The 13,288-nt window shown below is 47.0% G+C and overlaps 1 protein-coding gene across 3 annotated transcripts in view; it reads right to left on the bottom strand.

The window, feature by feature from the left end:
* Positions 1-13,288, bottom strand: part of ATR (ATR serine/threonine kinase) — a 1,676,349-nt gene that overhangs the window by 1,246,601 nt on the left and 416,460 nt on the right. For all 3 annotated transcript variants that reach the window (XM_069618270.1, XM_069618272.1, XM_069618271.1), the window contains exons 11-13: positions 6,737-6,927; positions 6,544-6,644; positions 4,180-4,351 (exon numbers count right to left, since the gene is read on the bottom strand). In XM_069618270.1, coding sequence (XP_069474371.1) covers positions 4,180-4,351; positions 6,544-6,644; positions 6,737-6,927 — 464 coding nt within the window. The remainder of the gene's footprint in view (positions 1-4,179; positions 4,352-6,543; positions 6,645-6,736; positions 6,928-13,288) is intronic.

The following is a 13,288-nucleotide window of genomic DNA, read 5'->3' as shown; positions in this document are numbered from 1 at the left end:
ACGTGAAACGTACTTGAGACTTTTTACTCTTATGTAATTTCTCACTTCTAGCACAGTTCCTTACCTGATATTCTGCCAGCTATGTTGAATGAATTGACCAGCACTAGATTCCCACCTCTTTACCTTCCATTCCCATTTATCCCTCAGAGGCCTTACTTCCAGCCTGAACTGTGGAATACCCACCTGAATTTTAGACAGGGGCTTCCCCCTAATTCACCCGAGAAGCTTCACAAGCTTAACCGCAACCTTACTTCTCTCCCCCTTTCCAGCTGCCATTTATACGCCAATATATATAATCATTGCCCTCCCTCCTTTTTCCTCCCTCCTTGTTTGCCCTGTTTTACTTGTTACCCCACTACCACCCACATACACATTTACCAACCTTACGGTCTTCCTGATGTAATAATTGTATCACACCTGCCACTGTGCACACAATTGGGACAACACACATATGCTTGATAAATGTAATTTCATATTATGACTAGCCTTGAAAATGACCTCTAAGGTCGAAATATGTGTTGACAAAATCCTAATAAAAACCTATGTCTAATCGGAATTCCATATTTTACAAGCTTTATTAGGGAGAAACTCTCGCCTGGCATTTTGCAGTGTCTAGCTTGAATCTGGTTGGTCTCGCACCAAATTTCCTCCTTAAAGAAGCCCACACTTGACCCAGAGGATCTAGCAAACTGCAGACTCATCACAAGCCTCCTATTCATCGGGAATTTCAAAGAAAAAGTCAAGGAGGCCAAAATCAAACAAGTCAGTCTCCTCTGGGTCTTCCAGTTTGACTTGTGCTTGTAGTCCTCTTACACCTCAAAGCTGCATTCAACACATCCATCATCAGACACTCCTCACCCCCCTCGTTGACAGGTCAGGCTTCTCTGACAGGTCCAAAAATTGTTTGCTTCCTACCTATTCAAAAGAACACAAGGTGTACAGATGAGTCAGTTAATATCCAAACAACTCACGGTCACATGTGGGGTCCGCCAAGGTTCCATTCTCTCCACAATTACCTTTAATATCTATATAGAACACCTCTGGGAATGTTCCTAAAAGAACACACTGGCCATTCATCAATACACCAACACCACCCAGCTCTAAAGTCAAACGACCCCAGGGCATCACCCTGCGCGAGTACCTGATCACCATCCAAACCGGGATGTCAAATATCTACCTTAAGATTCTCCCCCGCCCCCCACCATCCCCACCATCTCCTCCTCCTCCTCCTCCTCCTCCTCCTCCTCCTCGTCCTCCTCCCCTTCCAAGCCCAAATTAATTCTCATTAGTCTCCTTGCAAACCAAAAGCACATCCCAAGTGCACGTTGATATACAAATGGGAGGATCCAACCTCCAGCTGTCAGACTCAGCGAAATCCCTAGGCTTCACTGTTGACAGCAACGACTCCTTGCAAAAGCATATAGCCAAGAAAGACAAAACGGCCTACCTACATATCATTACACTCCACAAAGTCAAACACTTCATCCCGACACATGTCTTCCACATGGTGGCTCAAACTCTTGTAATCTCCCAAATTGACAGGGAAAACACCATCCTAACTGGGCTCCCAGCCATGCATCTGGCCCCCCTGAAGGCTGTAGAGCACATTGCGCCCTCCCAATGACAGGCATCCACAATTTCGACAAATCTCTCCCTCTCCGCATGACCTCTACTTGCTCCCCCTTTCAGGCAGTACCTAACTGCGTACACAATCTACAAAGTAGTCTTGAATGGCAGCAGACCATAGGGTTGAGAATTAGCGATGGACAGTGCTCATGAAGATTGCCATGACCAACAATAAATGCAACATTAAGAAAACACTGTCTACACAAGACCATTTAATTGTCCTAACTAGGAGTCATGAGGTAGGCCTTAATGAGTGCATGAAATGGCACAACGGCACAGAATACAGGATATGGGAACATTCAGTAATGGTACATATAATGCGGGGGGCCGCCATCACAATGTACAGTATTGGTTGTCTGTCAACGATCACCATTTAAAAATAAATGAAAAATCACATCACAGGTGTTGCAATTGATTCATTACATATTTGTTACACCAGAACCCTGTATATGCATACTACCTCAACATGGCCGCCACATTGCACTAGTATTGAGGGTGTGTTCACCCATGTCACACAACACGCATTCACGTGATACACGGAATGATCCAAGTGATCATATAGCGGTATTAGTAAAAGGCTTAGCAGAGCCACCAAACGTAATCGGGCACACTAACCAGACAGAGGTGCAGACCAACACAGCCGTATGATCTAGTAAGTACTGATATGCAGCCTAACACGATTAGCAGAAATTATTAACCACTGGGAGATTTCTGGGGCAGTGCTAAAACATGTGGATGTTGTATTTGTTATCTTTCTGAACCTGCGATATACTGAACATAAACGGCGCGCGTCCCATTTATAGCGACTACCGCATTACTTGTGGATTGTATCATGGCACAGAGAAAGAGAATAGATGAAGCTCACAAAAAGAAATTGATAACTGGTAAGCATTGCTGTTTTTCTGAAACTTTTCCTAATACGAATTTCATTATAGTAAAGAAGTGAGTGCACTATAATACTAATTATATGACCACTGTGCGCTGTATATTTCAGATGCCAGTGAGAGTAAAACCATACCTAGGAGCCCTGCACAGAGATCACAAACAAGAAGCTAACGAGGTGCATGTAGTTGCCACAGACATGTTAAAAAACGATACTCTTAATGAGTAAGTATGAACACTGGAGATACTGAGAGACAGATAAATAAGATGTCAGTTAACCAAACTGGTACTGATGGACAATTCAGTAATGTAGAGTTGTATTTGTCTATATGGGGAAGAAACTTACCTTCATCAGCATTGCTACATAGCCACAGACTGACGGTGGTAAGAAGACATATTGTTACTCTTTCTATTAAGAAGGGAGGGTAAATAAATGTATAAGCAGCGGGTAATTGATTGCTGTTCATCTTTCTAGGATATAGGTTTTGTTGGAAAGCAAGTGAATAAGAGAAAGAAAATACAAATTATATGAAGATTACTTACTTGGAACTTAGAAATACTATTCATAGTTAATCCGGCTATGCACAATTAATGTCAAACACTGCAAAGAGAATGAGATGGGTCCACAAGCATGTGAGCTTCCTTTGTTGTGAAATACCAATGTGTAAAAGCAAAGGGGTAGGGTGGGCACCGCTATTGTGTTTTAAAGGTTGTGACGTTTCAATTCTTCTCACAGTCTTTTATGGGAGCACACCATATGACCTAGGCACAAGGTTGTAGCAATATCTGAAATTTAGGACCTGACAGCTTCTTTTCCTGAGTGTGCTCGCTCAAAATTCCCCTTCCGGGGTTATTTCTTGTTTCAATCAATATATTATCTTTACTTCAATGCTTCTGTTGTTCAATCACAGATTCACAGTTCTATGTATGGTTTCTCAAATATATTCTTCTTCTTTATTTCCTGACTCCTCTGTGCCCCATCATTATTTGCTAATGCATTTCGGACTTCCATCCATCGTCAGGGCTATAGGCACTGTCAATTATTTATCGTTACTGATTTCATAATTCCACATAGTTGCACAATTATACAATTACACAATTGAATCCCCGTTGAATCTCACCTTTGGACCACAACTACAATTGGGTATGTGTAATGATGAAAAAATAATTTATGATTAACTTATCGAAATTCATGAAATGATGGTCAACGGGGATTCAATTGTATAATTGTATAATTGTGCAACTATGTGGAATTATGAAATCAGTAACAATAAATAATTGACATCCTCTGATCCAGTTAACAGAATTTAAGGCTTAGTTAGCCAAGTCAACTTAAAACATGCAACATATTTGGAGGAAAACCTAAAGGAAGGCACGTTGGATAATGTGCTGAAAAATGCAGTCAGACTCTTGTAGTTGCAGTGGCCTGACACAAGGGTCCAAGATTGGGCAGTAGACGGTCCACTGAGAGCCTAAAACGATATGGACAAACCCGCTCTCTCTTCCTCTCTTATGGCAGCAGCACCAAGTATCCTTGCAGGTCCAGATGGGGGCCCTCATAGCGTCTTTGCCCCAGTGGGAGAGGCGCTAGACTAACCTGTTTTGCAAAGGTTAAAGGCAGAAATTGTAAAGGTGTCTAACATTATCTGTCCTACAACACTGATGTCTCACCTGGCAGATGGGTTTCTTGTATTGGCTGAAGAAAGCTTGCAGTTTTATGGATCGGGCTACGGCCAGTGACCGAATTTCTGTATAGGCTGCTCCAGCGACAGATGGCAACTTGGAGAGCAGGCAGTGTAGTAAGTGCAAGAGGGCAAACGGCACTAGGTCTCCTTTTGCAGCCCTTCAGTGGAAAAGGAGAGAACGGTTAGAGAATCTAAAAGAAGCCTCAACGTCACCCTCCTGTCACTCAAGACAACAGATGACAGTGAAAAAAAATGCACAGTTGTGACAAACATTTCAGTGACAAGATTGTAGATAAAATCTCTGACATAGGTCTTAAGAAAAACCGGTCAACCTTTGATGAACCTACATAAATAAATGCATGGCTAAACAATTTAAATTCAACCAACTATGATCAAAAAGTGGTTAGCAAAACAGCTGCTTCTAAATGAACACTCACTAACCACACAAACTGTGTCAACACCCAAATAGAGACCTGATCCCTGTATGGGAGCAAGGGGTCCTCAGGCCCCCTCGCGCCGTACGCTCCTAAGTACAAGGCTTGGATCGCGTGCCTCCAGTAGTGGTATTGCCCCTTGCCCTTATGTAAAGTTAACCACGGTTGACTGCTGCATAGATGGGACTACTGAGCAGGACACGGGGCATCCATTTTTTGTGCCCCCTTTCGACTCCATCTTGGGTAAACAGGCCTCACTGCGATAGTACAGCAATGCTCAGCTCCCCTTTCCACCGCAGCAGCCAAGGACAGAGACACACACACACACAAACACAAGGCGCGCAGGCAGCTGGCTGGCCCCCACCCTTGCACTCCCCCCGCGAAGGAAAAGCTCTGTGCTTCCATTCTCACGCTGAAGCTGGAGAAAAGTTCCAACAATCAATATGCTACAGTTTTCTTCCTCTGAGATCACCGTTTGCCTGAAAACCAGCATGTGAACCAAGATGAGCTAAGCACTTTCTGCTCGATTCGTTCTCATAAACGTGCAAGCCACCCACCCCCATTAAAGCAATTTATTGCCATCCTGACCCTGCACCGACTGTAAGGTATTTCTTTCAAGTGCCAGACCCTCGCCTGTGCTGCGAAACCCACCCAACACACCCACTACTAACCTTAAGCATTTTTATTATTATATATGCTTTTACTTGCACTAATGAATTTGAAACCTAGAAAGAGATGCGAACATAGCCTGATTCTTTTACATGCACAATAAAGGTCAAGGCCTTCAATTAAAGCCACGAATGACCCAATTGTACTGACAATAATCATTGTGTGTAACTCATGTAGAAATGTGACAAGTAGCATAAAATGTTTTAAATAATTTGTCATTTAGTATGAAACAATACTAGGCTTAGGTAGTGACCACAGTGACCGGACCCTGACCTGCATGGAGCACAAGATGTTTGACGTCCGTCAGCTACTCAGCCAACCAGGAGGAAGAGATGTACCCAGACCTACAGCACCACACCGTCTGGCCAATCGGGTCCATTTAGTATTTTTTATTAGACTTACTTTAACTAAAATAAATGTTGGCACTGATGCAATGGGGGAGAGAGTTTTTTGGGTTATTTCCTAGCTGGAGAAATAAACCATCCTTTGAACTCTTGCAGCCGGGTCTCAGTGCCTCTTTCCCCGACAAGGGGTTTTGCCTGTTATTTTATTTCTTGTTCTCTCACACGTAGTAAGACGGGGAAAGGCACCTACATCCCACTACGAGGCAGGCTGACAAGCAGTACACCTTTTTTGCATGGTCAACAGGATCGAAAACCCAAATGCAAACGGCCAAATTTCCATGTAGAATATTCTCAAGGGAGAAGGGCCCTCACAAGTACTTTCTGATCTCCGATGGAGTAGGGCTGTCAAGATTGCCTTGAACCACACTCAAACAACCCATGACAATAACTACACCTGTGAGTGCCGATCAACCAGGATTACATTACTGAAAAACATCTGAAAAACAAAGTAGTGTGGATCGTGTAGTGGGTCTGCCATTTTGGTGGCCTCTTAAACCCAGGTCCTGAAAGAGAGGGGTAGGAGAGGGGGAACAACTGGGACTATAGGAAGAAACATGAGGCAAAACATTAAAAGTTAATGAGTGCAGACCACAAGACCTGGTTTTCTGTGTGCTTGCATATTTCTAGATGAGTTGTGGTGAGAACACTTGGGGTAAGGGTATCCAGGACTGAGCTTATACTGCTTGATAATAATCCTTTAGAAAAAAGGTCATTATTTGATCTACAAAGGGCCTTACACTTTGAAGCAAGAATTCACGTTGTTGTACTGCCATTGAAGGGATCAGTTTATCAACACATTTTGAGGAAATAGTGGTGTAGCTGTTAAATCGTTACCAACGGTACCTTCCAATGTCGCCGGTTGTGAGAATTAATGTGTCTTTCAGCTCATTATTTCTGGATATTTTAGCATTAGTATACGCCTCCTTTATCCTCAAGACTAAAAACTGTAAAGAAATTCATAAAAAAGGTGAGAATGCGATAATAAAACATCTTTCGATGGCGTACAAGCTTGAAATTTGGAAAGAATGGTGTTCACCTCTTTTATGAAACCCTCCTCTGATCCAGCAGAGTCCAGAACGTGTTTGATATTGTCACTGAAAGCCATACGCACATCTTTGTCTGGGTCTTCCATTAAGTTCAGCAACGCTGCGATTACGGCCTTCACATCTGGATCATCACAGCTAAAATCCAGGTGTCTGCAGAGCTGCGGTATATTTCCAATAAATGCTGTGGGCCAAAATGGTGCATTAGGGAATTGAGCAAATCTTTAATGCATTCTAGAGCAATCACAAAGTTTGCCTTACCCCTGTCAAGAGTACGCTTGACAGAGCCTTAATATCACTCGTAGGGAAAGATGAGAGGTTGACCATTGACAGAAATAAACCCCTCTTCCCACATCTCCCACTGAGGTTCACTGTATGCAAATCTAAACCATGAATATGGATTGTGGCAATCTGGTATGTCCCACTGGGTTCAGCACTCCAGGACTGACACCAAGTACTCATGAGCCACGATCTGCAGAAATAACACTGAAATGCATGGTTGCTTATGGAACAGTTTTAGGATTACATGTCTTGACACTATGACACTATTAATCGAGGGAAAATGTGGAATGCAATGAGCATGGATTTAAACACACGAATATATGATACAGAACCTGCTCCACTACAGCACAAAAGAAAACAAAACAAATGAGTTTAAATTGAAATCTAGAACAGTTACCAATGCACACTATAGGTGTAGGAGTATACATACATATCATACCGCTAGTCTTCGGGGACTTGTCATCCAGGTGGCCAGGACATGGCCATCGTTTTTGGATCCAGTTCCTGGCATGGACCAGTGTGGGAGGATCACCTGGGTGAGCGGTTTTCGGGGAGTGGGGTGAGGCAGCTGATGGTGAGACGCGGTATCCCCCCCTTTTCCGTTCATCTACCCCATCCTATTTTATAGGATTTTCCGAAGTTCCAACTCCCCCCCCACCTTTTTTCACAAAAACTAAGCCGAGGAAGAAGACGACAGAGCTACCAGACTAACTCTCTTCCATTGTACTGAACATGTCCCGTTAAAAGGGTCAGGTTCGCTTTGGAACCAGCTCTATCGCCACTTTTCTTCACATGGCCCGTACTCGCTGCAGGAGCGGAGTAATCTGCTGCTCCTGCCGGGCCATCAGTGATATTTGCAGACACTTCTGCTGGAACTCTAGAGTGTGTCTGTGGGCGAGAGCGTCCAGCACCCATCGGTCGGATGGAGATCTTTTCCTACTCGCTGATGAAGCCCACCAGCCGGCCTCCTACAGGGGTGCATGGGTGGGGGCCCGACGTCCTGGCCGGTTCAATCCTGCTTCGGGGCCTGCGTGCCGTCTTGGGAGCGACAACGGCGGCCACCTCCGAAAGCCTTGTAACAACCCCTGTAGGCCTCCTGGGTCGTGGAACGGGAGGGTTGGCGGTACGAGGATGACCCCTGCCGAAACCCTTCGACAATCTTCCAGATTTGCCTCCTGAGGCACAAAAGGAAGGCCGATGTTGCTGAAGTGTGCCCATGGTACGGGCCGTCTCCGTGTCGGTCTTGATGGCTTGCAACGATTCGTCGACGGCCTTCCCAAAGAGATTGTCCCCATCGAACAGCATGCCCAGGACCCTTGTCTGAACTTCCGGCCGAAAGTTGGTGGCTTTTAACCAGCCACGATGACGGAGGCAGACACTGTTCCCCATCTGTCAGAACCCTGTGTTCGCGACGTCCAGGGCCACGGTGATGGAATGGTCCGATGCCACCCTGCCCTCTTGTAGGATATCCAGCGCCTCGACCTGCTTGTTGCCGGGGATCAATTCCAACAGCGGTGCCATGTTATACCACAGCTCCCTTTCGAATGATTTCTCCTGGACTACCAGGGCCTTCAGGGGCAGGTCGGACACCTTACCCTGCGCCTTGGTCTTCTCTGGCTTCTTGTTACGCTCACCTGGACCCCCACAGAGGTGTCGATCGGACTCGGACAGCTGCGGTCTCCGTCAACGTGATACGTAGTGCAGAGATGACTGTCTGGACTGGCCCGCCTAGTCTTGTCTGCTGGACCCGAGGAAGTATTTTCCTGCAAGTGGAGACAGGGATTAGCCACCTGTGGGTTTTAGTGATGGCCTCCCAACTGTTCTCGCTCTCCCCCACTAATCACCTCATATATCCCCTTAGTAACCTCACCTTATGTTTGTAAAAGATGAGCTCTCCATCCTGCGTGTCTTACAGGGGCGCGTAGATACCAGTTACTTCACTGGTTTGAAGGCGTTGGGAGAGTTCCGGTAAGCATTGACTCTGAAGTCCCAGGCGGGATTGGTAAGTATCAAGTTCAAAGAGTTCAATGTGCCCGATGTTCACTCTTGTCCCCTTCCTTCCTTAAGTTGCAACTGAGTTTGTGAGAAGAAGGTCTCGTAGCTGCTGCTGGCGTTCAGGTAAGAGTCTGTGTTACCCAACACTGTCCGGTAACTATTGCATGAGTTAACATGTTGTTTTTCTCCCTCTTTACAGATGCGGCATATGAAGATATGGAGAATAATACCGCCGGTGGTAAATCAGGTAAGTCTATGGTGGTAAGAGGTATTTGTTGATTCCTTTGGCTCACCTTGTTATTCTTGTGCCCCTAGGTGCCGAAGCACGGCGAAGAAATGATGGAGACAGTACCGGATCGAAAGATGCTGTGAGAACTGGTGAGTATGGCGCCGTGCTGGAACTGGCGAAGCAACGCGTGCAGGACTGATGTACTTTCCAGGTGGGGAGATGAAATGGATCCGGAATCTGGTGAGGAATTTGAAATAAGTTTATTTTCTAACCTTGCCCTTTTGTTCCTCTTTATTCTAGGAGCTCCGGATTCGAGGCGAGCGTGGCAGAGACTGGATGCTGGCTGCAGGCACGTGGGCGTGGCAGAAGACTGGATGCTGGCTGCAGGCACGGTGAGAGTCACGCTGCTGGATGCAGAATAACACGAACCATGTGCTGCTGTTCGGGCGTGGTTTAAATAGCCTCCAAAGTAGTCCCAGGAAAGAAGTTCCCCAGGACCACACCCGAGTAAAAAATAGTCCCTGTAGTAAAATAGTCCCATCCAGGCCTCACGTTGGCTTGGATTTATTTGCAGCATGGTCTGCATGAGGTAAGTAAAGTCTATGAGCCTGGCGCCATATGAGCCTGGTGCCTACGGCGCCAGGACTGAACCCAGACAGCCCCTAGCTGGGGCTGCTGGGGTTTTTGTAAATGTCTGGATGCCTGCTCCCGGGGCTGATGGGCTTGATCCAGATGCCCAAGGGTAGGCATCATGACACTTCTCCTGCAGTTTCCCGGGGTTAGCGTATTTTCTCTTCGAGGAGGAGCTGTAGCGATGGCTTGAGATGAGGGAGAGAGGAAAAATGGGAGCAGGTGTCCCAATGAGAAGAATCTCTGTCTTACTGGCATTAAGGCAGAGGTTGTTAGAGGCGCACCATCCCTGAAAAGAGGATAAACAGTCAGAAATGGTAGAGGAGGCAGAGGGTAGCCTCAAAGAGAGCTGTGTGTAATCTGCATAACAGTGAAAGTTAGAGAAGAAAGTAGAGATCCGGTAAAGCCAAGGGGTCCACATAGACAATGAAGAGCCAGGGTGAAAGGATGGAGCCCTGGGGAACACCACATGTGTAAAGAGGTGGTGCGCAGAAAGGACCCCGGTTGGACCTGGGAGGGTCTGTTCAAGAGAAAGGTCAGCCACGCAAGAGCCTGACCAGTGATGCCAAGGTTCACACTGAGGCGATTGATCATTGTGGCGTGATTGACTCTGTCAAAGGCTGAGGAGAGGCCAAGGAGGATGATGACAGAGTGAGAGCCGGAGTCAAGTTTGTAGAGCAGATCTTCACGGGTGTTCAGGAGCACAGTTTCCATGGCTCTGGCCGATCTGAAGCCAGACCGACTGTTGTGGAGATAACCAACAGATTCAGTGTGGAGGTTTAGCTGAGAGATGGCCAGTTTCTCAAGGCGTTTGCCCAGGAAAGGAGTGATAGAGATTGGGCGATAGTTGGCCGGACAGGAAGGATGAGCAGAAGGCTTTTTTAGGAGTGCTTGAGAGGGGAAAGATCCAGTGGCAAAGGAATGATTGCAGAAATCAGCCAAGGCTGGAGCGAGGGAAACAATGTTGTCCTTAATGGTTCCGTAGGAGCAGGGAAGCACCTGTTTGAAAGAAACTTTCATAGACCGAACTTGTCTAGAAACATCATCAGGTGTTAAAGGAGAGAGAGAGGAGAGAAGGGGGAAAGGTGGCCAGAGGGAAGAAGAGGGAGATAGAAGAGGAGCAGAGAAAAGTGTGGATAGGATGTCTTGAGTTTTAGTGGTGAAATGAGAAGCCAGGGCCGTACAGAGGGCCTGGGAAGGAACAGTAGAGTTGAGACTACAGTCGGATTGGCCAGCTCCTTGCAGAATTTTAAAAGTTTGGCTGTGTTGTTAGAGGCCGCAGAGACGCAGGCTTGAATGTGCACACTCTTCTTGGAGAAGACAGAGAGTCTGTATTGCCTTTTGAGCAGGCGGCAGGCCAGTTTGTTACTGGATGTGCCCGAAGCTCTCCACTTCCGCTCGGCCACTCGGTACTTGCATTTCAAAGCGGCCAGGTCGGAGTCATACCAAGAATTGCACTTGGAAACAGGCTTCAGGTGGATCCTCATGGCAGGGGCAAGGATATTGAAAGTGTTGGAGATAGAGAGATGAAGGTTGGAGAGGGCTGTGTCAGAGTGGGAGTCAGAGTAGGAGGAGAGAACATAGAGGCAAAAGCTGCAACTAACACCCGTTTCAGGGGTTGAATGACCGCGAAGGAAGGTGGCATTGCTGGGGTAGGTTTTGCCAGGGGGATAGACAGTTTCAGGTGAGAGGAAGGATCTACGTCAAATAATCGAAGCAGAAACGACTGCAGCAGATTTTTGCAAAGTGGAAATCTTTGCATCACCAGAATATCGAATCCTGCTTTCCCCCTAACCGCGACCCCGCTCCCTTACTTAAGTTAGTTTGTTGCCACTTACCTTTTCTCCCGCCCGATCCTCCTGTTGCCCTTCCCCCTGCGACGTTTGTCTCCTACCCCTAAAATGGGTAGGGATTGCCGTGGCAGGGCCCTTTTTAAAAAAAACTTTTTGTTTTTTAAAAACTTTTTGCTTTTTTAAAAACATATTTGTTCCTCGCCACACTCCTTCCTTAGGAAGCAGCGAACACCCCTGCAGCTCCCGAATCCCATTATATCGACCATAGGAAGCGGGGGAGACGCACGCAACCTCTGTTTGACATAATGGCATTCAGGTGTTTTTTTTTTCATGATGAATGCGCATTTCTTGTGCCTTCGGTATTTTCTATTCAACATTTTCAGTGAATTTGGAGGGGAAAGCAAAAAGTGGTCAGTCAAAGAGAGTGGATTAGTGAAAGGTTTAGAGGGGGGATGTCTGTGGAGATGAGAACATCCACAGTGTGTCCATCTGAGTGTGTCGGACCAGAGGTAAGAATAGAAAGGGAAAGAGAGTTGTAAAGGTTGTGGAAAAGCCCAGAAATGAGGTCAGAGGAGTCCAAGTGGATGTAGAAATCCCTGAGGAGGAGAAGCTTAGAGGTAGAGGCAAGGAGACAAAAATGAGAGATCGGACCATTCAGAGAGGAAGAGGGCGACCTGGCCAGGTGGCCTGTAGATGGTGACCAGAGACTGGGAGAGGCCGGGAGAGATAGAGAGCCTGCAGACCAGGCATTCAAAGGTCGAGTAAGCCTGAGTGGGAATGGAAAGAGGCAGGGACCCACTCAGGAAGGATCAGGGCCACTCCAATTCTGGGCCGGTTGGTCCTTAGTACGGAGTGGATCTTGAAGTCCTCAGGGAGGAGAGTGTTGAAACTCGTGAAAGACCTGGACATGAATCAGCTCTCAGAGAGAGCGATAACATCCAGTTCACAGTCTTCGAGGAGGTGGCAGATGTCAGAGGGGTGTTTGGCAGCAGAGAAAGAGTTGAGAGTAGCAAGGTGGACCAGGTTTCCACTTTTGAAAGACTTCCGGGGTGGGGTACAGGAGAGAGGTACACCCAGTGGAAGAAGCAGAGGGGCCCGAGAGGGGGCAGAGGTAGAAGCTTGTGGCAGATGGCCTGGAGAGGAGGAAGAGGGGGGCACCCGAGAGGAGGCAGCAGAGGAGGAGGTGAGTGGCAGAGGCGCCAGAGAGGTAGTGGAGGAAGGTGGCAGAGAAGCCAGAGAGGTGGTAGATGTAGCGCTAGGTGGTAAAGGACCCAGACAGGAGGCAGGAGGTAGAGCCACAGTAGAGGCAGCAGAGATGGAAGGGAGTCGTAGAGGAGGTAGGTGGCTTGGGGGCAGAGAGGTGGTAGATACAGTAGCAGGAGAAAGGGGGAAGATGTGGGAGACGCCCAAGAAGGAGGAGGAGGTTGGGCTGAGTGTCCTGGACCATGACGGTCCCATTTAGATAGACATTAATGATGGTTTTGGAGGGCAGGAAGAAGGCCAAGAGGACCTCCCATCTTGTGCCACCATTAATGGGCGATGAGGAGAAAGGAGAGAGAACAGTGACCATATGTAGGGTCCATAGGTCGGGTGAGGGAACGATAAAGAGGATGTCG

This window comes from Ambystoma mexicanum, chromosome 10, assembly GCF_040938575.1.
Source record: "Ambystoma mexicanum isolate Mex_15411 chromosome 10, UKY_AmexF1_1, whole genome shotgun sequence".
Lineage (NCBI taxonomy): Eukaryota > Metazoa > Chordata > Amphibia > Caudata > Ambystomatidae > Ambystoma > Ambystoma mexicanum.
This window is presented reverse-complemented; position numbering and strand designations above follow the sequence as displayed.